The sequence below is a fragment of the Bidens hawaiensis genome, unplaced genomic scaffold (genome assembly GCF_021521415.1).
Source record: "Bidens hawaiensis isolate Kalapana, Puna unplaced genomic scaffold, B.hawaiensis_p1.1 tig00002306_1, whole genome shotgun sequence".
In the NCBI taxonomy this organism is placed as follows: domain Eukaryota; kingdom Viridiplantae; phylum Streptophyta; class Magnoliopsida; order Asterales; family Asteraceae; genus Bidens; species Bidens hawaiensis.
The window spans coordinates 1954400-1981859 of NW_027491123.1; the positions used below are offsets into that span (position 1 = coordinate 1954400).

General features: G+C 37.7%; 1 protein-coding gene and 1 long non-coding RNA gene across 2 annotated transcripts; both read left to right on the top strand.

The window, feature by feature from the left end:
* The first annotated feature begins 18106 nt into the window (after window positions 1-18106).
* Window positions 18107-19709, top strand: LOC143616017 (ras-related protein Rab2BV-like). The gene is made up of 2 exons (XM_077088987.1): window positions 18107-18362; window positions 19227-19709. Exons 1-2 carry the CDS (start codon window positions 18192-18194, stop codon window positions 19707-19709), a joined length of 654 nt encoding a protein of 217 aa, XP_076945102.1. The 5' UTR covers window positions 18107-18191.
* Window positions 19710-24934: 5225 nt separating this feature from the next.
* Window positions 24935-26810, top strand: LOC143616025 (uncharacterized). The gene is made up of 3 exons (XR_013150589.1): window positions 24935-25010; window positions 26416-26477; window positions 26558-26810. It is a non-coding gene; the product is annotated as an uncharacterized LOC143616025 (long non-coding RNA).
* Window positions 26811-27460: the final 650 nt, after the last annotated feature.

Genomic DNA, 27460 nt, shown 5'->3' on the forward strand with positions numbered 1-27460 from the left:
AAGTATGTTTTATGACTTAGAACATTTCTTGTGTTTTGCAGGAAGGTGACCACGTTTACCGCCCGAGATGGAATATTAATGAAGGCAGTTCCTTCCAATCCATGGGCGTATGCGAGGACTTCTGGGCTCATGCCGTGCCTCCTACTGAAAGGAGGTATCAGGAGGAGCGCACCCGCGCGGACTTGCTGAATGACCATATTTTCGCTGGGTCGGCTTTCTTTGCCGCCTCCCAGGAGCTTCGTCGTGATTATATTAAAGTACGCGATGCTCTTGTGGAGGCCCAGCGAGAGGCTAAGGTGGTCGCCTGGAACCTTTCTGATGCTCGCGCGCGAGCTGAGAAACTCCAGGCAGAGCTCAGCGAAAACCGAGCAAGTGCCAACACCGCCTTTATTAAGCGCGGGCATGAGCTCCAAGCTGCGCGGGAGAAGCAGCAGGTGGCGGAGGCCGAAGTTGCCAAGTACGCGCGGAGAGTGCGTGTCTTGGAACAGCAGGCGGAGGCGCGTGACCAAGCTATAGTCCAGAGTATCACTGAGAAATCATCACTGGAGAGTGAGGTTGCGCGCCTGAAGAAGGAGTTGGGGCCGCGCAGGCCGATAGAGATGAGGCCTTGGCGACGGCAGCGTCCAGCCAGGAAGCACTTGATGCTGCGCAGGCGGAGAAAGAAAAAATTTTGGCGGCAGCAGCGTCTGATAAAGAGGAGCTAAAAAAGACCAAGGAAACTGTTGAGTTATTAAACTCCCAGGTTCCTGCCCTCGAGACGTCTGTTGCTGGCCTCGCGCAGGATCGCCAATGGCTGGTGTCACAGGGCATGACTCGTTGCGCTTTGGCGATGAAATATTCTGCCGAGTTTCAGGCCCTTGTGATGGACTGCAATGCTGCCGCGCGCTTGGTGGGTCGAGCTGAAGGGTTTACGGATGGGTATGAATATGGCATGTTGAAGAAGAACCCATCCGAGTACCCTTACAAGAGCGACGTGGCCTGCGCGGACATGGCCGCGGTGGGGGAGAAGTATATGAATACTCCCATCCCCATCCTTATGCAGGTACCTTGACCTTAATGAGTTTTAGTTGATTAATTTTCCAAGTGTTTTGTACTCAATACTTTTCTAATGATTTGCAGATAGCTGCGCTTGCTGACCAGCCCGACCTCGGCGCGCTAAAGAAGTTGCTCGATGAATGCGAGAGGGCTGGTGGCGATGATGGTGGCGCGGGGGATGTTGCCCCTGCCAGCGGCTCTGGCGCGGCGAAAGAATCTGCTCCTGACACCGTCGTGATAGAAGACTCCATTGAGGAGGAAGAACTTGACTATGGTCAGTTCGGAGATGAGGAGCGGGCCGCGCCAGATGCTGAGGGAGATGATGAGGGTGATGAAGCGGCTGACGTCGACGTGGAGACTTGAGAAGCCCTTCATCAAATTTTATATATATTTTTTTTATACTTGTAATTTGTAACTCATCATACTTGTAAATTTCAATGCTATGGAATGAAACTTGTTTTCTCTTTTTCACATCTTGCGCATTTCCATTCATCTCTTCATGTTTGCTTGTATAGATATTAGATATGCTTGCACGTTAAAGTAAGAACAAGGTTGTAAGGAAATTATTCACTTAACCATAGTCCTATTTTGTAAGTGGTTTCGCAGTATCTTGTTTATGCTGACATGCTCGATAACTTTTCACAATTCCTTTTTCGCGCGTCGTTGTCGCGCGATTTTTATATGGAAGTATGAGTTTTAGCCATTACATGTCAGCATGTGTTACTCAGATATCCACTATGATTCCGCGCGCGACCTCGACCTGAGACCTTAACAACTATGATTTGGCATGTACTTTGCCTTAGTTGTGTTTAGGGATTTTTATGATCAGGCTGTGCGGGATGTAAGATGGATGTTTGTGAGTGTTTTGAGCTAAGGCTCTTTGTTTTGGGCTAAGGCCCTGACGTTTTTAGAGTTAAGACTCATTAACGTGTTTGAGCTAAGGCTCGTAGGTTTGGGCTAAGGCCCTGACGTTTTAGAGTTAAGACTCGTTAACGCGTTTGAGCTAAGGCTCGCGCATGTATGTTTTACTTCGTTTTATTTTGTTTTGAAGTCAATATAGTGTTGTCATATTGCTCCAAATTAATAAAGGAAGTGTGAAACATGTATGCAAAGGTAATAGAACAAATATTGAAAGATAGCGCGAATCATCATTCATGATGGCTTAAAAGCCTTGATTACATATTCGTATTTTTACATGAAGCATTTTTTAAGCTGTGCCGCGTTCCACGCGCGCGGTATCTTTTTTCCATTCAAATCTTTTAAAGTGTACGCGCCTTTCCCCAATTCTTCTGAGATTTGATAAGGTCCCTCCCAATTGGGGGACATTTTTCCTGGGGGTATCGCGCGGCTAGCTTCATTGTTTCGAAGGACAAAATCATTTTTCTTGAAGTGGCATTCTTTAACGCGTTGATTATAATATTTTTCCAGCTTTTTCTTGTATTTGGCTTCATTGATGATAGCCGCTTCTCTGCGCCCTTCAAGCAAGTTGAGGTCCAATCTTCTTTCGCGCTCGTTATCAGTCTTGCTCATCATGAGTACCCTATGGGATGGACATCCAATTTCTGCTGGGATCATAGCCTCTGTCCCATAGGTTAGGCTGAACGGGGATTCGCCATTGCTAGTTTTGCTTAATGTCCTGTGCGCCCACAGGACATTAGGTAACTCTTCGACCCAAGAATGGGATTCTCCCTCCAACCTTTTCTTCAGCCCATTTAACAAACTTTGATTCGCGCGCTCCACTTGGCCATTCCCTTGAGGGTGGTAGACCGAAGTGAAGATTTGGTTGATGTGCAATTCTTTGAGCCAGCTGGATATCTTCCTGTCAGTGAATTGTTTGCCATTGTCGCTCACAATTTCGATAGGAAGGCCAAAACGGCAAATGATGTGGCTCCAGATAAATTGCTTCATCGCCTCAGCTGTGATTTTCGCTAGTGGCTTGGCCTCAACCCATTTTGTGAAATAGTCTATCGCCACTACCAAAAATTTCACTCGCCCTTGCGCTTGCGGCAGGGGCCCCACAATATCAATGGCCCATTTGTGGAAAGGCCATGCGGAGGTCACCGGAATCAAGTTGTTCTTTGGCCGCATGGTGTTAGGCGCGTAGCTCTGACATGCCTTGCATTTTTGGATTTCTTTTAGCGCATCCAAGTACATGCCTGGCCAATAGTAGCCTGAGCTCATTGCCTTGGCAACCACCATGCGCGGGCCAGCGTGTATTCCGCAGATTCCTTCGTGAATCTCCCTAATCACATAGCTTGCTTCTTCAGCATCCAGGCATTTCATGAGCGGTCCAAGATAAGAGCGCCGATATAATGTTCCATCGAGTAGCTCATAGTTCTGCGCCTTGTGTCTTATCTTTCTCGCCTGTGCTCGATCGTCCGGTAACTTCCCCTCCTTCAGGAATTCCATTATTGGAGTTATCCAGGATGAAGGGGTTGTATGAATTACAAGGACAGATTGCATTTGCACTGACGGGTTGCTCATCACTTCCACCCTGACATCTTTGCCAAAGTGATCAAAATTAGTTGATGCCATCTTACTCAACGCGTCAGCGGACTTGTTTTCGCTGCGCGAGATGTGTATGATTTTGAAAAAGTCAAACTGCTCAACGAGCTTTTTTGCCTGCTCTAGATATAGAGGCATTGTGTTCTCCCTGGCGTCATAAAGGCCGTTGACCTGAGCAGCTACCAAGTAAGAATCAACATGGGCCTCTAGCCTTTTAACTCCAAACTTGCGCGCAATGCGCAGACCAGCCAGCAGGGCTTCATACTCAGCCTCATTGTTGGTACTCTTGAAGTCCAACCTAATAGCATAAGTATATTCATGATTATCAGGGTCCACCAGTTTAAGGCCTGCGCCGGACCCTTCGCTGTTGGTGGCTCCATCAGTGAATAGCCTCCAAACATCTTCTTCATCATTTGCTCGCGGAGGGTCTACCTCGCGCTGAGCTTCTTCAATCTTTCCCTCTGGGATTTCCGTTATGAAATCCGCTAAAACTTGACCCTTTATTGCTGGACGGGGCTTATAAGTGATCGCGTGTTCACCTAATTCCAGCGCCCACTTTGTCAGCCTTCCGGAGAGCGCGGGGCGTCGCAAGACTTGCTGGATGTTGTAACCAGTCAGAACTTCAATCGGATGACCATTGAAGTATCTATGAAGCTTGCGCGACGCGTGTGTTAGTGACAAAACTAACTTTTCCATGATGGAATAGCGCGTCTCAGGGTCTGTCAGCACCCGACTCACATAGTATATTGGCGTTTGGATCCCCTTGCGATCCACCAATAATACTGCGCCGATGGCGCGATCTCCAGCTGACAAGTACAATGTAAGGGTTTCGCCAGGAAGTGGAGCTGTTAGCGCGGGCAGCTTTATGAGACATTCTTTTATCTCACTGAAAAATTGCTCAGCCTCAGGCGTCCACTTGAATTGGCTCTTCTTCAAGCAGTTCCTCAAAGTGTTAACGAATGGAGTAGATTTGCTGGCGTGGTTCGCTAGGAACCTGTTGATTGACACCAATCTACCATTCAGCTTCTGAACCTCTTTCATGGTGGATGGTGAAGGCATGTCAAGGATGGCTTCCACCTTTTCAGGGTTCACCTTGAAACCATCCTTAGTGACCATTACACCAAGAAATTTCCCCTCTTCCGCGCCGAAAGTACATTTGCTCGGGTTGAGCTTCATGTTAACTTCCGTTAGGCGCTGAAGTGTTTCCTCGATGTCTTTGAGCATTTGTCTCTCCTCCCTGCTCTTGATCACCAAATCATCAACGTAGACTTCTAGATTTCTTCCGATTTGTTCACTGAAAACCGAATCCATAAGTCTCTGATAGGTGGCGCCCGCATTCTTTAAACCAAAGGGCATTTTTGTGTAACAAAAAACACCCTTGTCGGTTCTGAAGGCAGTCTTGTCTTCGTCCTGTGGTGCCATTTGAATCTGGTGATAGCCTTTGTAGGCATCCAGGAAACATTTGAGCTTGAATGGCGCCACGGAGTCCACCTTTGCGTCGATGTGTTGGGAGGGGGTAACAGTCTTTCGGACATGCTTTGTTGAGGTCCTTGAAGTCAATACACATCCTCCATGACCCGTTGCTTTTCTTTACCATCACAGGATTGGCTACCCACGTCTGGTATCGGATCGGGCGGATGATGTTTGCGCGCAACAGGTCCTCTACTTGCTCATTCATGGCCTTCGCCTTTTCATCCCCCATGATTCTCTTTTTCTGAGCAATTGGCTCCACCGACTTGAACGTGTTAAGAGAATGTTGCGCCTCATCTCGCGGGACCCCCGTCATATCGGAGTGTTGCCACGCGAAAACCGACGTGTATTTTGTGAGCAACCTTTTCATTCTCAATCTCGTTTCGTCTGAAATGGTAGCGCCAATTGTGACCGTTTGCTCTGGGAATTTTGGGTTTAAAATCCACTTCTCTGGCGCATTGTCCGCCATTGGAAGTTTCATTCTCCCTTCCCGCGGCGTACTTGTCACTGCGCACAAATGATCGCGGTAAACAAATGTTACGCCTGTTGGTGTAGGGAACCCCAATGCGCCGTGCGCTGGCGACGGTACAGCATTAAATTGGGCAATCGTTCCCCTACCCAGGATCATATTATGGCATGACGTGGTGGGCAAGACCAAGAAGTTGACAACTTCGGCTCGCTTGTGCTCATCATCCCCCATAGTTAGTTCAAACTGAATCTGGCCTAGGGGATGGATGATTTCATTTGAAACACCACAGATTGGTGCGTTCACAATTTCGAGCCACGCTTGGTCTGCCGGGTCTAACTTTCTGAAACATTGCTCATACATAATGTCAGATTCGCTTCCAGTGTCCACCAGGACTTTTGACACTTCGTAATGAGCAATGTGTGTGGTGATGACGAGAGGACTGCTTATTGAAGGGCCTCCCCTGATTCTTGGGAAGATGACCTGCTGCTCGCGCCAATCTACGTGGATTTGCGCGCTTCTCTTTTTTGACGTCTGCCCTTTGTCGTCCCCCCTCAGCCACACAGATTCTTTTGTATTTCTTGCTGGCAGAGGCTCCTTCCGGTTGCTCATCTTCTATTCTTTGGTTTTTCACCAAGTGAGCCAGCCTGCCTGATTTTACATCCTTCTCGATCGCATCCTTTAAATGATGGCATGCGTCGGTGTTGTGGCCCGGGGACCTATGAAATTCACAATATTTGCCACTGTTTTGCGGTCCTTTGTAGTGTAGTTGCTTGGGGGGCTTGAATTGGACATTCTCAGTACTTAACACCTGTGAAGGTGTTTTAGTGAGGGGAGTCCATATTCTTGGCAGATGTCTGCTAGGATCTCTGCCGCCCTCCCTCTTGTCACCCTCCCCGCGATTACGAACATCTTTTTGGGGCTGGGGTGAGCTTGGTTGCGCTTGCTTTTCTGCGGAAGAAAAACTTGTTGGTTGCAACCTGGACCATACAGAGTTCTGTTTGGCCCTCTTCTCTTTGCTGCGCGGTGATTCAGCCTGATGCGCTCTTTCTCTTGCCCTATCTTGGGCAATCTGTTTTTCATTTCTCGAGAAAACTAGCGATGCCTCCATTAACTTGGCCCACGTGGTGGGCATGCCATCTTTGCTTACGAGAGCTCGTCGTAGTTGATCACTGCGCGCGCCTTGTATAAAGGCCACGCGCAGGAGTTGCTCGGTTATACCTCCGATTGCCAGAGACTCCTGATTGAACCGAGTGATGTAATCTTCAATCGTTTCATCATTCCTGCGTACGCAGTGCATGATGTCATCAGGATCGCGCGTGTGCCTGCGCTGCTGTACGAAGTGGGCTTGGAACTTTTCTAATAGTTCCTCGAACCCATCAATTTGCCCAGTCGGCAAGCTCTCGAACCATACCCGCGCCGCGCCCGTTAGGCAGCGAGCAAACATATGACACCATGTTGGCATCGTCCAGCTTTCTAGGTTTCCCGTGTTGTAAAAACCTTGCAAGAAATCGTCTGGATCTGTCGTGCCGTCATATTTACCCAAACCACTTGGCATCTTGGTCTTGTGCTGGATGGGAGCCTGCGCGATGCGCGCAGTGAACTTTGAGTGTTTCACCAAGATGGCTGGTCTGTAGGGTGTGGTTACGTCCACTTGCCCTCTGACTGGTGGGCTGTACGGCATGTGCAGATCCAGATCGGCTCTGGCTCCAGGCGCCATGTTCACAGGCGCGCGGAGCTGTGAGCCTCCTGCATGAGTATCCCGCGTCTTCCTCATGCTATGCACTTCTTCATCACTGAACTCAGTGTGTGCAGTGTGAACAGAATGTCCTTCTTCCGGCGCGCGCGGCCTTTTTGTAGTCTGCTTATCAAACGCTTGCCTTTGTGTTTGGTCGGCTAGCTTTTTCTGTTTGACCATTTCATTGTACTTTTCCATCAAACGCCGCTGCTCGTTTATGAGCCATTCATTCGGATCATTTGTTTCTTCTTCTGGACCCATTGGTCCTTTCATTTTCGCGCCGGCAAGATTTTGTAACGTGAGATCGTCTGGAGGAGTTTCAGTCTGGCCGTGAGGGGTTGTGACGAAGGGACGGTTACTGGTGGTACGCGTAGAATCACGCGGCACCCTCAGAACCTGCTGTCCGTCGTTAACACCCTCACGTTCAATATCCTCCAGAGCTTGATCAACGTTACGAACGCCAGAAACCATGGTGATTGATTTTTTTTATGTAGATCTGATGAGATCTGATTGCCGATGTAACAGTGGATGGCGCCAATGAAGAAACGTGGATCTACTCACTGGTAGCAGATCTACTTTCCTCGGGTGTGATTATACTATTTCACCGATGGTTCTTCTGGATCTGTGTTCTTCCACCTACAAAATGAACAGCGCCGTTACTTACCCCTCAGAAAGGGACAGAGGGGTCCTCTTTGGGGTAACCCTCCGGCGTGAGAATAAGTATATGTAGGAGAAGATGATAATGTGAGAGTAAGGGAATTTTGAGAGTATTGCTTAATAGCTGAATACTGTATGTTACTCTGTATGATTGTGTGATTGAATATGCTTCAATATGAATCAATGTGTCTGTAACTGTGTACGTTATGATGTATTTATAGTGCTAGGGTTTCCACTGATTGAGCTGAGACCAAATTAGGGTTTTGTTGGCCTCCTCCAATCGATTTGCGCCACGTGTCCCTGGAGACACCTGGTGCTTTTTCATTGGTTATGATCACGTGGTAACCCATGAGTCATGCTGAGCTGTCCACCTTTCATTTAGCAGCTGTCAACATCAGCATATCCTTATTCCTTAAAAAGATGCCTTCTGGAAGGTCGTCTGACGTGCACAATCAAGGTTGCCCTAATCCTGATTTGGATAAGGACGAGGTTGATTATGTGCACGTGTGATATGCGCCCATCCTGAGGATGCGCGAGGTCTTCTCTTTATTCTCACGCGCAGATATTTCATGCGCAGATGTGATACGCACAAGCATGTAATACGCGTCACGCGCGGATGCCCCACGCGCATGGGTGGGCATGTATGATGCGCGAGCATGTGATATGCGCCGCGCGCGGATGCGCCACGCACGATGTGATATGCATAAGCATATATGATGCGTGAGCATGTGATACGCGCGAGCATATGTGATGCATGAGCACATGTGATGCGTGAACATATGTGATGCTTGAGCATATGTGATATGTGCAAGCATGTGATGCTTGAGCATAAGTTTTGGCTTTGTACCTTGATAATATCTTTGACTTCTAATGTCTTGTATATATCTTGTGGGTTGACCCGCCCCGTTCGGTGTTGAGGCGGGTACATACCTCTTCACCCCGTATTACGAGGGTTGTTTTCACTTTTTGTTTCTAATATTTATATATTTTTTTGATTTTAATTTTATTTATTATAAGGAAATTAATAATAAACTTGGGACGCGTTCGTTTCACAGAATGAAATGAAATTGGATTTGGAATTTGCATAGGATTTGGAATTGAAAGGAATTGGATTTTGAATCTAACATTCCAATAGGAATTGGAATTGGAAGAAATTGAAATCCAATCCATTCTTGATGTGTTCGTTTGACAAATGAATTGAAATCGTTTTTTTAACAAGGATAACGGCGGAAACATTTTAGTTTTTTTACTTTTTTTGTTTTCGATTTATATTTTGAGTTATGAATTATTATTATTATTTTTGAATATTTTTTAGGGGTTTTTAAAACCCCTCAAAAAAATATTTAAAAATAATAATAAAAAATTCATAACTCAAAATACAAATCGAAAACCAAAAAAAGTAAAAAAACTTAAAAATGTTTTATTCTTTGTTCTCGTTAAAAAAAAAAAAACTCGAGAAAAGATTCCAACGAATTCACTTGAAATCCTCTAAATTTTGAAAGGATTTAGAATACCTTTATTAAAAGGAATTTGAAGGAATTGAATTCCAATTCTAAATCCTTGACAACCGAACACACCAAAATGGAATTAAGATTTCAATTATGTAACATTCGTTATTTTTCAAACCCGAAAACCCGACCCATTTTATTTTTTTTAGTTTTTTTAATACACATACACACACATATATATACATATTCTTAATATTTCTTTCATGTATTCGTCGATGTTTATTGTATTAGTATTCGTTAAACCAATCTGGATTATTGTTTCAATGTATTCTTGTTAGTGTTTATTATTAACATAATTTTTCTGACGGTCGAAATTCATTGTTCGTTCGTTTTGTATTATTTTCTATCATTTTCTTTTTAATGCACACAATTCATAAACTACTTGGGTATAATGAACATTATCCAAGTATATTATATTTTATTACGTTTCAAAGTTCGAGATTCGATTCGTAAATTAAGTTTATTTTATATTCTAGTTTTGAAACATATAAAGTATAAGGTCTAAAATTGTAAGTATACTTTAATTTTGTTTTAAAAATAACTTGAAAGATAGAGGGTTAAAAGTGTAGTATTATTTAAATTATAATATTATTATTACATATACCCAGCCGCCACCCAACCCCACCTTCCCCGATATTCCGGCCGGCGAGCCGAGGATTTTCCGGCGACCATAAAACCACCCAAAACGCTATTTTAACGCCAAATAAATGATTGTAATGATTATCTCCACCAACGGCTAATTGTAATCAACCGTAATATTGAGCATTAACATCCTATAATGGTCTAATTAAAGACCCAACGGCCGGATCATTCTTAAAAAGCATTAACAATCAATTACTCATCCAACGGATAAATTGACACTATAAATAGAACGGGAATCAGTGAAAAAACTTGCTCATAACAACTAGTATCTCTAAAATACACTCTGTAATCCCAATTATTCCGTCCAAGGTTCGGTTCCGGCCAAGCACCGTTCAACGTCCAACAACGTCATTTCCAGGTAATTAACGTGGGGTTTTTGATCGTCTTTGTCAGCTTAACAAAACCCTTAACCTAAATCAAACGTAGATGAAACGAATTTGTGGAATTAGATTCTAGGGTTTGTAAATGTAGAAGATGAACTTGATTGTTTATATAAATATAATTCTTCTTATCCTTAAATTGAATGAAGGCTTAGTGCAGCCGGTTAAGTGATATGTGATGGAAATGAGGACCTGGGTTTGAAACCCCGGTCTGCATGTTTCTTTTTTGAACTTTTTCTTTTTCAGCATTTAATACATTTATATATAAATCAATTAAAAATCATAATAAATTAAATAAAATCATTTTAAATTAAATAAAAATTTTTATAAAATAAGTTAAATAAAAACTCACAATTTCCCATATAAAAACCACTTTCTAAACTTGTTAACCGTTAATAAAAATTTGTTTCGTTAATATTAATTCGTTAATGATAACTATTAAAATTCATTAGATATCGTTAGAAAAATCATAAAAATTGGTAACCTTTAAATCCGAGACTCATAATTTATCATAATTCTCGTAGTTACGTTAAAATATTAAAATAATATTAGAAAGGTTATTAAAACATAAAATATTATTAAAGTAATTAAAGACTTTAAAAATAGTAAAAATTATAATAAAATAATAATTAATTCCCAATAAATTTATACAATAATCAACCTTATTAATCCCATTAAATCATCGTTAAACACTCATTCTATTTTACTTATAGCTCGTGAGGTTCAACCGATTCGATTCACTTGACGCTTTTTGGCTTTTTACTTGTTACTCCATATCAAATGTGAGTTTTCATAACCCCTTTTTACTTTTACACGTTTTGGGGTGTAGCACGTCCAAACTTGGTTTTCTTGTGTCAAACTAAAATTCACATGCGTGTCTTGTATGTATTCGTTCTGTATCATATTACTTGTAAACTGTGTGATTATGTGCTAGTTGTTTACTGTTTTTGTTGGTGGATACACATATTCATAGCGGGAGGGTCCGACGGGACGTACTTGCTCCGTCCATTTGTTAATGGCGGTATCATACACATACTCATAGTGGGAGGGTCCGACGGGACGCACCTGCTCCGTCCATTTTTAAATGGCGGTATCATTATCATATTCTATACTCCAAGTAGCTCGGCGAACGAGGGTTCCTTAGTAGATTTGACTTATGTCAAGCGAACGGGAATATCATGTATTTACTTTTTTTTTGCTATATGATTGAGACTATACATCTTGACTTGTGAATTTTACACTTTTCATATTATATATATATGCAAAACTTTATGAATTCTCACCAACATTATTGTTGACAAATTATATTATTTTAAACGTGCTGCAGGTTGAAGTCTAAGGATTGAAGACTAGATTAGTTGGACCATTAGAGTATTAGAAATACAACATCATGAAATTCAATGTTTATCGTATTGTTACTTGATTGTGTATTTGTGATGTATTGAAATTAATTAAATATAATTATTGTCGCTTTAATAGCGTTACGAGCTTATGAGTGATCTGTACGTCACACCTGGGCGTATTCCGCTTTAGCCGGGGTGTTACAGATTAGTATCAGAGCCGTAACTATAAGATAGGTTGTTAGACGTATCGGCCTAGTATAGTTATAGTTATTTAGGGCCCAAACTGCATGTATATTCTATGTGCTATTTGACCGCACTTATATTACAAGTTCATTCATTTGCTTCTATTTATATTTATATTATTTCATAGCATCGCCTGCACACATGTTCACACACAAACTCCAAGGCTTAGGCCTAAAACAAATATTTTCAAAAACTTTCAAATCGATTTTGTAAGTTACTATGAGTCAAGTGAATATGATAGTGATGGTCATGAGACGCCAACTTTTGTAAGTTACCGAGAGGAGGAAGACTACTATTATGATGAGTACCCCCAACTGATATACGAAGAAGTCCCTCAATATTATAATGATGGTGGTACTTATCAAAAGAATTATCAGCAAGATCAAGAAGATTCCTCCGGTAACAATGAAGAGTCTGTAAAAGACGTTATGGATTTTTTGAAGGAGATGAAGAGAGATCAAGAAGCTCAGTATAAGACAATAAGTCAAAGGTTAGAGCTTCAAGAAACGTCTAATGCGGTCCAAGATGAACTGATGAGTCACCTATTAGAAGAGGTGGCCCAAATTAAACGAGAACGAGAGAAGTTCGCTAGTGGTGCCGTGGTGGATGATGAAGTGATAGATGAGGTTCAGGGGATTTCAGAGCACGAAATGGAGGAAGAGGTTGTGGTGATTAATACCACGCCAACTCCGTCAATTACTAATGAGCCAATGAATGTTGCAGTTGTGGTTGAAGATGATGATATTGAAGAACACAGTTCAGATCATTTAGAGCATGAAGTTGAATGTTTATACCATGTTGAGGACACAGAAATCTTTGAAGAACCGATAAAGGAAGTAACCCATGTTTTGTTTAATGATAATGTAGTAGTAGGAGTGGATCCAGAGCTGTTGGAACAGAATGTCTAGACCCAGTCGAAGAGATAGTTTCATATTATCCTAATCATCCTCCATTACCCATTATTCATATTGATAAAGTCGGGGATGATGGTTTAAACTCGAAGAAGAGGAAGGTGGAGGTGAATAATAGTGGGAAAAATGGGAAAGAGTGGGCTCACGTGGATTCTACGGACATGTCAACCATGAGAAAGAAAGTCTGCACACGACAAGTCAAATACAGAGCTTACATGGGAAACTCAGTGGGAAAATCACGATCAAGATTTGATGTTTCGAAGATAAGAAAGAATGTGTGGGCTCGACGTGTTTGCTACCGAGCATATGTTGGAAATTTTGAAGGTAAATATGCATTCACACCGGCCCGTTTTGGTTTATCGGACATGCTGAACATGAAGGAAGAAGAGGAGCCGAGGCATATCAACTACCGTGCTTTTAGAGGAAACTCGGCTGGAAAATGTCCACTTAGACCACCACGAATGGCACATCAGGTATGGTCCGGCTGAAGACCTTAACAAAAACTTAGCGCTAACCGGGAGACAACTCGGCCTGGTATTCAGGTACTTGTATATTTTTGTTGTAATTGAACTTTATGGGTGTAGTTCACTATAAACCCTCACGAGACCATACTCGTCCACCCGGGTTACCGAGGGGTTTAAAGGGCTTGTTGCATACGCTAAATGCAACCGTGATTCCTACGAAAGTGAGTTAGGTCTTTTAACATTTTTACTCGTTTAACAAATTTGGTTATGAAATTAATTAATCTCGGTTGGTAATTTAAAATTAATGGTTTTTGCAAACGATTTAAAAGACCTATCTTTTTAATAAATTGTGAGAAGCTTGCTTTTACACGTGTGAGAGTTTGCAGATTTTATTTTGAGAGTTGAGGAGGTAAGGTTCACTGAGAGCATCACCGAGGGCACGAGAGTTGCACATGAGAATTTTCTTTTCTATCAGGTGATTTCATTTTCATAACCTTCTTTGTTTTATTAGTTTTGTGTTAAAAGTGTAATTGTATTATTGTATAATAATAACCACCATCACATTAGGCCCGATTTAAAAATTGTCAAGTGAATTTTAAACCCCGTCCCTATTTTATGTCTTAAATTTTAAACATTGAGGACAATGTTTGCCTCAAGTGTGGGGATGGGGGAGAAATTGGAAATTGAAAGTTTTTAATGTTCCTTGAATTAAGATTTTTTGCACAATAATGGAAAATGATAGAAAAATCGGGGATTATTTTTCAATAATATGAGATAAATAAAATGAGGACACACTTAATTTAGGATGTGTCGGTAGGCTCAGCCTTGAGAATGAAAGGATAATTTGGTTGTAGACTTAATTGAACTTTAAATGCTTGATTCTTAGTGGGAAACGTCTTTAGGGTTTTGTTTGTTTAGCCAAGCCTGTGTAAAGACTGGAATGAAAGATTAGGCCATACTCAAGCCTTTTATCAGATTTGATCACCAAAAATAAATTTTTAATATGAATAGTCTATAGTACAATGGTTGGATAGGCTTAACATTAGAGTATGCTAAATGGCTTGTGATATAAACATAAATGAAAAAAAGCTAGTTAAGTGGCTAACACTTCATAGGCGTATGGTTTTATGGCCTTAAATCCTGTATTGATAGGATTCCCCGGGGAACGGAGACCATGGGTCGGTATGCGGTTTATCATCTGGTATGCGTAAATCCTAAGTGGATTTATACATATTAAAAAAGCTTAAAAAGAGCAAACCCGCAATTTATCTGCCAATTCATAAGTTAATAAACATGATAAAAAAAAGTGCTTTTAAAGTACAAATTCACTAATGACTTAATCATCCACGCTGTTAGTCATATGGGGTCCTCGTGCTCGCGTCTCATTACCAGTAAGAAACGGACCACACGGGACACGTCATATGTAAGCCCTACAGATGAATTTGTGCCTATTCACGTATGGTGATGGACTTCGGGGTATTGCTTGATAACGTGGGTATGTCATGTAATGGGGGCTATTTACTAGTTGGTTACCTAATTGCACTTTAATCGTATCTAATGGCCATTTTGGTAGACTTTAATATTTAAGTTTGGGTTTTGGTTCGATAAAATATCCAAGATTGTCTTAGCTATTACATATGGGCTTGAAAAATTGTACAAATGTGCAAAATTTTGATCGTCTAATCTTAAGGTTTAAGTCAAGGTGGGGTGGTCTAGTTCGGTAAAACTATAATGAAGCATGGTAAGGCGGCTTCAGGGCTTTGAGGTGTGGGTTCCATTTTAATCATATGAACTAATAAAACTGTCGCACCTTATTTTTCCCAGAAAGTATTAAGGCGTGGGTCGCAATCGTGGTTTTTGTGTTCTTGTGCTTAATTAAGATAATCTATGAAGTATTTTGAGAATGATCTTTGATTCTGATTCCATTGCAAAGTCTTTTTCGGGACGAAAAAGGTTAAGTGTGGGGATGTAATGGTTGGGTAAAAGTTAGTTATTATTATATATTAATTAATTATATTTAGGTAAATAAATGAATGAACATTGGTACTTCAAGCATTGTTTACGTGTTTTCAGGACATTGGAGGCTATGGAGCTTAACGAGGATATTTACGGGCTTGGAACGAAGATCGAGAAGTGAGAGATTGGACGTGCACGCATCACGAGGCATTCAAGAAAAGAAAAATGAAAAATATGAAGTTTTACATCTTCGCGATACGCGAAGATGCAAAGAAAGGCAGCTTCGAGATACGCGAAGCTGCAGAATCTGGAATTTAGGTTTTGCCTTATATAAACCCTTTAACCTCCTCATTCGGTTAGAGACGACTTTCAGAGAGGCTGCTTAGGACGATCTTCCATCATTCCAAGGCTTCCGGTTCATCTCGGGTTTGCATGTTCATTAAGATAAGTGATATAATCGATATGTCGATGCTTGGCTAAGTTCTTTGTTCATTCTAGGCTAGGTTTTTGTGTATTTTAATTTCCGACCAGATTCTAATACTTAAGGTTTATGAGCTTGATTGAGTTATTGCTTTGGTCTTGCTTAATTATTGATTGATTATTTAAACAACTTGTGTTTGGGATTATTAATTGATGCATTATTTATTTGGTTGTGTTCATCAATATTTAGGGTTTGAGCTCTTGTGTCATTGATTAGTTATCATCAAATATTGTTTCTTCATTGGTTTTAACAAACATAAGTTGGTAATTAGGTAAACCAAGTTCAATTGTGTCATCAATTCGGTTAGGGTATCGTTTGACATCACAATCAAACTATTAGGTTTAGTAATTACTGCGTAATCAAGGGAATCTGGGATTAAGTTGAATATCACATTAACCGAACCTAGAATGAATGTTTTCATTAATATTGTTTGCAAAGTTTTTAAGTAATAATTAAGTTTTAATTAAATCTTTTCTAAAAACCGCTTGACATCGTCTGTCCGCCGTAGTTAATTAATTAATTTAGTCATATTAAAATTAGCACTTTCATTGAGTCCATGTGGAGACGACCTTACTTACCCGTACTAGTTTATAGGTATTTAAGTCTTTATTAATTGTTTTTGAGTAGACCACGACAACCTACGTCAAAATGGTTCAACATGTTCTTTTATTTTTGTAATTTAGTTCATAAAAGCATGAATCATCATAAAAACATGTATTATTTTGTATTAGAAATACACTTCTCAAAATTACATTGAACTTGCAGGTTTAAAACCCGCGCCCCCCCCCCCCCCCCCTCCCCGAGTTAACAAACACGCTAAGAACATTAGCGTTTAAACATTGATAAAATTAAGCTTGTCGGAGCAAAAAAAAATGCTAAATCAACTCAAAAGACAATCCTTTTTTGTTGACATAAAATTGCATTTTGCATTCTTTATCTTTAAAAATCACGCTTAACATCCTTTATGTTTACTTTTTGTAACAAATTATAGTCATTTAATTACACTAATTACCATTAAAAAGTTTAGTTTCTTTTATGAAAACGCCAATTTTTTACCTGATACATAACTTTATGAACCTTTGATTCTAATACCAATTATTGGACCTAGAGATCATTGAATTAATCAAACCATTCAACATTAATTTAAGAACAAGAACAAAAACAAATGGATGAAACCCTAACATACAATTTGTATTGATCAATCATTAACATCTTGTTCACAATAAATGATTACAGAATGTTAATGGATTTTTATAGCCCTAGAATATAAGTTATATAACTAACACGTCGTTTATCGAAACGACACAACACAAATCTAACACGTTTGCATGTTTGACCTTTAGAGAAGACTATATACAAATACATAAAAGACTCTAAAACATATTTTATTCTAGCTACATGTTATTAAAAAGTCAATTGTGATCACACTATAATGCCAACATACTTTCATTTGTCCAAACCCAAATTAATATATAACAAATAATAAAAAAAATAACAATTTAAAAGACTTGAAAAAGAAAAGTTATTCCATTCAGTTGATTGAAAACCGAATCAACTTCTTATTTGGTTTTGTAAACGTTGAAGAGCGATGACACAGAAAGAAAAGAAGCAGAAGCAAAGAAGGAAAATTTTATTTTATCAGAATGAAAAATTACAAAAACAAGAAACAAGAAAACTATTTATATATCATATACATATACGGCACATATGTATATACGGCGCATAACATATGTGGTACATAACTACATATACATATACGACATATGTATATCTTCACAGGTTTGAATCTTATTGAATTCAGTTTGGTTCCGTCTTGGGTCATACTCTTATCAAAATCGAATGAAACAAATCAAATAACCAAATCAAGCGATTAGCATCCTATTATTAATTAAGGAAAGAATTCTCATTATGCGAAAGTATAAGGGTGTGTAAGTCCATTGGAATAACATTAGGGGTGGTAGCCAAAACTTGTCCCTTTGAAACATTTGGAGGATTAATTGTCTGAATGTTTCTCCATTAAATTTCCAGTTTGTTCGGAATTTCTATTTCTTGATCAGATTGGTCTTGTTTTTATCTCGATCCAACCTTCCGTGCAATTCCTGTCGTCGTTCTACGTCGTCCTACCATAGTCTCTGGCCTGTTTTCTACGTGCATGGTGAGTTATTTAAATCTGCATGCACGGTGAGTTATTTGAATCAGCATGCATGGTGAGTTATTTGAAATTCATTTTTAATTTTGAGCCTTGGATGTACGTTAATCATCAAACGATCATAGAGATCGTAAATTATTGATTGTTAATTAAATGCTAATCAATTTCATTTGTTATTTGTGTTTTTTGTTTTCTAATCTTTCCTAGATGTTTGTAGGTTTGTAGGAAGTGTAGAAAGAAGAAATGGCATATAAGGTGGATCAGGTTCATGGGTATGATTACCTCTTTAAGATAGTATTAATCGGAGATTCGGGTGTTGGAAAATCAAACATTCTTTCTAGGTTTACAAGAAATGAATTCTGCCTGGAATCTAAATCCACCATAGGTGTCGAATTCGCTACAAGGACTATTCAGGTTGGTTATCTAGAGTATCCTTTTCTTTTTACGTGCATCACAAGTGGGTAAAAAAGTCTTGGTCGTGATTCACGATCGTTGTTATTGCCAATGGCGATGTCCGGACCCTCCAAAACTTGGTGGAAGAGATCGCTAATGGCGACGACCCTGGTGAATAGTGACGACCCAACCAATTTGATGGCCTAAAGCAACAGAAAAATTTGAGGCCCTTAATTACCAAGAATTAAAGAAATTAAATTATAGAATTTAAAATTTTTATTTTTATAATTTACCGAGGGGTTATCGTGTCTCATATATGAAACTATAATACTTTGTATTTTCAATTAGACAAATAATGTGATATATATTATCCAGATTCAAGGTAGATAGTTAGAAAAAAATGGAAACAAAATAAATAAGAAAGATACGGAGAATCAACAAAAATAAAAAATACAACTTAAGTGAGTGGGAGTCGAACCTGGGTGGGAGTGGGAAAAGCTTTAATAATTTTAGATTAAGATGTTAGAAAACATGTAGGAAACCACTAGGCCAACGTATAACACTATGTCATTTATCAATTACATATTATTAGTAGTCATTTATCTCTATATAAAAAAATGTTCGGTTTCCTGTCGTATATCCAACGCAAGCTGCAATTTGTTTGATCCCGTTGGTTGGCTGGACAACTGGTCCTATCAGTTTTCCAATAACAGATTAAAAAAAGAAATCTGAAATACATATAAACTAACAAAGCAAAAAAGAATTTATGAAGTTATTCAAAATTTAAGGGGTTCTAATGTTGGATTAAACAAAATGAATGATTTTTTGATGTTGATACAATACAATATCACTTAAGCAACTAACTTCAAGAACATTACAATACAGGTTGAGGGTAAGGTTGTAAAGGCCCAAATATGGGACACAGCCGGTCAGGAGAGGTACCGAGCAATCACAAGTGCATATTACCGAGGTGCCGTAGGCGCCCTCTTGATCTACGACATAACAAAGGCCCAATCATTTGAAAACGTGCGACGTTGGCTAAGGGAACTCAGGGACCATGCAGATGCCAACATTGTCATCATGTTGGCCGGAAACAAAGCGGATTTAACCCATAATAGAGCGGTTCAGGAAACCGATGGTCAAGCATTAGCCGAGCAAGAAGGGCTCGTGTTCCTGGAGACGTCTGCGCTTGAAGCATATAATGTCGAAAAGGCGTTTCAGATGATTCTGTTGGACATATATAAGATAGTAAGTAAGAAAGCCTTGGCTGCTCAAGAAGCAGCAGCTTCTTCTACTCATGTTCCTAGCAATACAACTGCCATACAAGTTGCTTCTGATAATAATTCAAGGAAATGTTGTTCTAGTTAGAGAACAGGAAAGAATGAAGACATATTATTATGTGTGTTGCTTCAATTTGGCTTCTATATTAAATGAAGTTTATAAAATTGTAAAGATCGTTTTAATTTATTTGTCTATCCAAACTCTTGGATATTCTTTTATAAAAATATAATAATATGTGTATATGACCGTGATTAAATTCACTTGTTTTATTCTACACCTCCCTGATCCATTTTTAAACTAAGGGCTGCCTAGTAGCCTCTTAATGATTCTAATAAGCGGCTATTTTAGAATCAGTCAGTTACAGTGTTTCTATGGTTCAGAAAAGATGCCTTTTAATGAAGCCTATTAATGGTTATGTTTTGAAGACATACTAAATGATTCAACACAAAATTATCAAACAACCCCAAAGGCTGGGAAAGTGGGTTTCACGAGAGTTCCCATACCCCACTCCGTGTTAAACAGGACCTAAGCTACTTTGGATTGCACGAAGCAACATTATCATATAACAAATTATTTTAGAAAAATAAACTTAATAGCGAGACTAAACACAAAATCAAATTTAAAACCTTAATGCACAATTTCAACACAAAATCAACTTGATTAGTTAATTTACATTAATGGCAAGTACACCCACATTAAAATTTACAAATACACATATCTATCAATATATTCTATTAAAAAAATTCATTTGGACTAATTCCTATTGATTCATTACTATAGTTTCCATACATACTAAGGCTTCTTAAATTTTCTTGGTAATTAAATAATTCAAAAATAAATAATATTATTCAAAAGTAACAATTTAATTCATATATTAATGCTAATGATTATGATATTAAATAAAATAGTAACTCCTAATTTACATATGTAAAGTTGAATACTATTTAACTCTACACATTTTGGTCATATATATTCAACACATAATGTTGGTGGGTTAGACACTTTTACATTAATGATTTTATAATACTTTATGCCGTTTGAAGTTAACCGTTATTCTTCATGTCAAGTAGACTAAGGTATGCTGTTTACGTTTTCCGGGTAATGTTTATAACTTCCATGTTTTTACAATATTATGAACATCTAATAATAAAACCACAATTGTGACTTAATTTAATACTCTCTGTTGTCCTGTTTTTCTAATTGTTACGTTTTGTGTATTAAAATCCTTCATAATTAAAATTTTTTTAATTACATCTAAGCAGAAGGCAAGCGGGCAACAAACTACGCCGCTACCCCTTTTCAAATTGCAAAACGCAATCTTTTAAATAGCAAAACTAAATAGCACGCTATATATGTTTTTTTCTGTCAACATTTATGGTGTTCCCCATTTTTATATAATAACTTTGTTATATTATATTACAAATGTCTTTAAAATCAAAGAAGCGCAATTTTGTTCGATCAACCTCTTCCAATAAAAAGAAGTAATTCACATGTTTAGTCATTTTAATATTCTTTATTTACCCTTCAAATGTTATATAATAATGTTTTTTTTTATAAAAGTGCAGTGTCAACACCAAGAGAACCACCGAGTAACATTGAACAGTAACAAATTATTTATAACGCTTTAGTACAGTAACATATATTTAAATTCATTATTTAAGTTATTAGCTTCAAGTTAAAGCTTACATCAAAGGATACAATATATTATAAACGTGAACAAGTATTTCTATACCGCGCGCTGCAACGGTGCGGATTAAATGCATTACATGTATGAAGGCTATCACGTTTTGAGACGAGCACGCGGCGAGAAGTCAGTTGATATTGGTTTGATTATTATAGTAAAAGTTTTGTGGCAAAAGTTTCATCAACAAAGTTGATGGGTCAAAAAGTAAATATATGAAACTAAGTTGAGGGGTCAAGAAAATATAAGTGTAAAAACCTTTATGCCAAAAGTCTAATAAACCAAAGTTTGTAATAAAACTGGTTATAAAATTAAAAGAAAAAAAACTTTAGTCTTTACCTTTTAAGTGCATATATAATACTCATGCAATTGTTAGTTGTACATTATGTAGGAAGATTTGAAAATTGATATAAATAGTAAATGTGTGAGTGTAGAAAATAATGGTTTTTAATATATATATATATATATATATATATATATATGTGTGTGTTTGTATGTATGCATGCATGTATGTATGTATTGTCAAATAACAATTGATTTTTATGTACTATCAATTATACAAAATGTAACAAACATAATTTGTCAAAAATAAGTAAACTAACATAATGAGATATCTTGTAACCATCCTTTTCAATGCTGATTGATAACGTATTTTAAATGCATTTTAACACTTAATGTCGAAATTCAACTTTGGTTGTTTTTGTTAGCTTGTAATAAATAATAAAGTGAATATCTCATAGAATAGTAACAAAGTTTCAAAAGTGTTCCAATTAAGTCACTCATGTAATTGTTTCTTAAATTGGGTCACTAAATCTTCAAATTGAGTCTCACCAGTTTTTTTGTGCGTCAAGAAAGAAATTGAGGATAAGATGTGGGGGTTGGAATTCACAATATATGTATTTAAATTTTAAAAATATAAAAAAGTGTTAATTATATTAAAATTTTAAAATAAAAAATAAAATACCGCATTAGTTTACTGACTATTAAAATTTTAAAGTATATTGTTTAGATATTCCTATTGAAGTCATGAATTTTTAAAAATATATTAATTTCTACAGATATTAACACATTAGTTTACTTTCCTCAGTACAATTGATAATATTTTTTGGAAAGTCATTTTAAATACTTAGCTAATTCGCCTAAATCCAATTACATTATAATTTTTATATAGTGTGTACGTATTTTTCGGCATGCTGCTTCGAAAGGACGACCAACATAATAAGTTTTAGTTATCTTTTTGATAAAATAATTTCTTATGTTAAGTCCTTAAGTTCTATATTATGTGTTTGTAGTATTTATTACAACATTTATTTGTGATATATATATATGTTTTTATAGATTTTTTCAAGTTTATATGATTTTACATTATATTTATTTGTGTAGTTAAATTACGTACGTGATAAATATTATGTTGTCATCCCAAAAAATATATATTACAAATTATCTTGTCATTTAAAATTTTATGTATTTGTTAAACGATTTTTATATTTTCACAAGTGTCGTACACGGTCAATAACCTAGTAGTGATATAAACTAGCAAAATAACGTTAAAAAATATCAACAAATCATATCAAGCTTGAAAAACACTACTATATTAGAACAAGAGGAAAATAAAAAGGAACATCTACTCTTGATTGCTCATATTGGATTTTTGGAAGGATTTGGAAATTCTAAGTCAAGTGAGATTTGACATTGGATGGATTTAAAATAGAAATCGCGGTTTAGGTTTTAAAATAGTAATGAGTTCAATCGTCGAAAATGTTTATGTGCTATGCGTTCTAAATAAAGTCAAAGATAGATTTGTTTAAGGTGAACCCGAACCCGAACCCGAACCCATGTAGATAGCTCCATCCTTGGCCACATTCTGGGACGAACAAACAACTTACCGTTGTTTCAGTTTTTCCATAACGGTGAATTATTATTATTATTATTATTTAACGGCCAACAAATCATTTAAATAGGCTACTGATGACCATCATTCAAGTCATTCAAAAACCTAATTAACCTAAGTAGCTAGGGTAAGTTAGGTATTATATCCACGAGGAGTATGTGGTGAGTGTAAAATGTAATCAATTTTAAAATTATGAAGTAGCTATTAAGAGTGCTGGCCACACTAGTAATGACTTAGTTTTTAATGTCAAACAAGCAATTGCTTTAAAGTTCAAACAGTTCACAAAAGCAAATCACACCCGAGGTTCAAGCATGCAACAAAACAGTAATCTCATATCATTTAATAGATTAATTGTCAATAATCAAATTAGGTTGGTTAACTAGTTAAACCTTAGGCATCCCTAATCGCTAACACACGACACTGGTTATCAAATAGTCTCTGCCAGTGTGACTTAACTAAGGGCAATTGTATGCTTCATCATATTCAAACTAATCAAAACGACCCTATGAACAAGTATCTTAGCAACTGGCAAAGGCAAACTAATCGTTTTGATCGAAATAAATCTAAACCGACTGAATGCACAATAATACCAAACATTAATGCTCATAGATCGATAATAAACAATTACAATTAGTTTGTTCTTAAAACATGAGAAAAACTATAAAGATACAATACTTTACATCCCATGTATGACTCGAGAAGATTAGACGAGCATCGCCATCGATAGGTATTCAATTATGATGAGGAAAGCCATTAGGATTGATCAAGAGATGATTGGTAGCCCTAGAATTAACCAAATATCGCCTAACAGCGGTTGAAAGTCGTGATAACTGATTAGGGTTCGTAAAATATAAGATATAGGTCAACACCCGTTTTTTCATGTTTTTTATGTCCATCGCAATACCATTTCGTCACGATACGTGACCACAGATAACTACATTTTTGGATCCTCTCATTGAGAAACTCAAATTCATATATTATGAGTCCCGTAACTCATTTTCTAGCCCAAGAAATGCTCGTTTTACTTCTTGACGTTTTGCTATCCACCCATCTTGTTTATTTTAGCATCGGCATATGATTTCTCATTCAAACTCTTCCTGAATCCTTCTAACACTTTTCAAGACTTCAAATCATGCTCTGGTCTTCTCGAGATATCATTCCATGCTCGTACAAGTCTCCAATTTAGCATCTTTAACGATCAATGATCTGAAATATTAAAACACGTATGAAGTACCAAAGTTCTAACAATATACAGAATAAAACTACACAATTAACACACTAATATGTATACAAAATACCCGACCATCAGCTACTGACTAAATTGATTATATGGGAATACCCTCGTCTTCAAAACTCTCACCTTAAGCCAACGGCTGTAAGCACTTGCCCGAATACATAACATTGTGATGAGATTAAGTTGTGTAATTTTTGTGAGTTGCATTTTAAGTAAATAAAAAAAAGAGAAATATTTGGTGGGAAATCCAACCGACTCAAAAGAAACACAAATGAAGTGAAAAGAAACACAAAGTTGGTTTGGTACTTTGGTTTGGCTTGCTATCCGAGTCAATCCTTTCTCCCCAATCGGGGACTTACCACTGTCTTTAATCTTTATCATAAATGCATAAATTTGTCACGGGTTTGGTTTATTTTTCCCTTAAAACTACTTCCTCCAATGGTAAGAATAAAAAACCCTGTTTCATCGTCTTCTTTGGTTCTTGTCGGTTGATATTTTAATTTTGCAATGTACATGATGACTTGTTTTCATCTTCAGGACACACGTAAACGACCCGGCAAAGTTACACAACTATATGATCAGGTATGCCCAACTAATTTTGGGTCTTCAGTTTTCGTAAATCTTTTGTTTATAATTTCAATTTTTCCTTCTTGGTGGTTATGTGATTAGTATATGTTGGCTCAATTGTGGACCAACCCAATAATTAAAAGAGGTTAATAATGGTTTACTTAATGTCTAATTTTGAGTTATATTTTCTGACTAATATAGAGTTATTCGTTTTCTTGTGTTTGATTATCGGTTGGGACTTGAAAGTCAAGAGTTAAAAGTTAGTGACTTTTTTTCTGACTGTGAACTTGTTGCATCTTTAAAAAAAAGCAAAAGGGATGAATAACTCTATAAATTTCAGTTCATTTGCCAACCAACACACATTAAGAATACATTAAGAATGGAATTGAGATTCCAATTTTACAAATTTTACGAACCGAACACATTAGGAGGTAGAATTCAAGTTCCAATTACATTGAATTTCGCATACCAAACGCACCCTTAGTTTTACGCTACTATATTAGCTTCACCATTAACTCTGTTTGATTATTATAATTTAATCTCTTTATGAAACAAAATAAATCATGTTTTAGAACCTTCTCACACCCTTGGTTTTCATTTAGTTGTGCCATTACTTGCAACAACTAAATTTACTAGTTCAAATCTAGAAAACTTAAATCAGAGGTGGGTTGGGTTAGAATGGGTTTGGTTCAAGATGCGTATGGGACATGATGAATTTTTAAAATAGAGGGTTAGGATGAGTATGGGTATGAGTCAAGATGGGTAAAGTTAACCCATCTTGACCCAAGTAAAGGTTAAAATACAAAGGGTTTCAAAAACCTCTCAAAAATATTCAAAAAAATTAATAAAAAAAAAATAATAACTCAAAAAATAAATCAAAAACGCAAAATTTAAAATAACTAAAATCTTTTCCCCGTCGTCATCGTTCATTAAACAAAAAAAAAACCATGGTTTTGTCTCGGTTCATGTTCGAATTTTCGGGTTTATTTTCGGTTCGGTTTTGCTTTTTTTTTCCATTTTGGTCGGTTTCGGTATCTGTTTGGTTTCCATGATTTCGGATTCGATTTCTCAATTTCGTGGGTTTTGTTTGAAATAAAACTGGATAGAGCTTGTTTTAGTCCATTCTAACCCATACACAAACTCATTCTAACCAATAACCAAAAATCACTAGCATTTTCCCAACCTATCTTGACCTTCAACTTTAAAGCTATCCATGTTGACCCAAAACAACCCATTTGGGTTTTTTTTTTGCCACCCTACTTAAAATCAATAAGACTTGCTAACAGTTTTCTTTCTTAACTTGTTTGTGAAACAAAGTTTTGCTATTGAGTTGTCATGAGTTGGATCTCAATCTAATTTGTATGTTGTACAAAGAGTTTGATCAACATAATACTCCTGAATATGCTATTTGTTATTTCAGGCTTCCGCTGTCGAGCAGGATATAACTTTCTTTAAGATATGGTCTATAGCTAACCGAGATATGTAAGTTATCCGTTTTGCTTTTCACTATAGCCGGTTTAACTCCCTAGTGTTGTTATATTGAATTCTGTCTTATTATCTAGCAATGGACTCATTTGGATCTCCACAACATTGGTATTTATGATTGCTTCACTTGCCAATTGTGTCGCATATCTTTCGAGTGAAAAAACCCATTCTAGTGATTTTTGGGGCTACCATCGAGCTTCAGCAACGATAGTGTATGGTTTAGGCATGGTTCCGGTGGGATTTTACTTCTTGCTCAAGTGTCTTGGTTCAAAGGTTTGCCTCATTCACTTTTGGTGTATGTGGAGATACTCTCTCTTCATTTCCATCCTCACCTCTGTAAGCATCAATCATTAAACTTTAGACTGAAGAAAAACATTTGTAAAGTTAGCAACCCGTTTGCGACCGAAATCATAACGGTCACAAAATTAGCCATTGACCAAATTCGGTCGCAAAACAGACTCACTGTTGCGGACACAAAAGTGGCGTTATAAGGTCGGTTGCAAAACATATAAAAGATAAATTAAATTAAATTTCATGTCGCATCGCGTCGCAAATACGTACAAAAAAAGAATAATAAAGCACCTTTTTTCAAAAGATGACAAGTTTTCTACTATTGATTTTTAGCTTTTATTGCTTACCCCGGTGGATTCTTTGCGATGGACCGTCACACTAGTCACAGGAACCGCTTCAGCCGCTTTTGTTGGTTTGAACCTCAAGTGTCATGCACTGGCTACAGCCATGGTTGCTGCATGTGTCTCGCAGTTTGCTCTGGCTATCTCTATCAAGTTAGCCTGCTTTCGTTAGGGCATTGCTTGTCAAAAGTGCGTGTCGATGTCCGGATGTCGTAGGTGTTAGATCGACCCGGTGTGTTTTGGATTTATGTTTATATATGGTCTTGGTTTCTAGAACGAATGGAAGAATGTTTATTTTGTTTTGGATTTATGTTTCCTTTTAGGTGATTTGAAGCCCAAGTTTGTTTT

What these genes read in the sequence shown, in the direction of transcription:
- LOC143616017 (XM_077088987.1), top strand. Translation starts at nt 18,192, where the DNA reads ATGGCATATAAGGTGGATCAGGTTCATGGGTATGATTACCTCTTTAAG. An exon ending in TCGCTACAAGGACTATTCAG is followed by an intron (nt 18,363 to 19,226) that starts GTTGGTTATCTA and finishes ATTACAATACAG; the next exon opens with GTTGAGGGTAAGGTTGTAAA.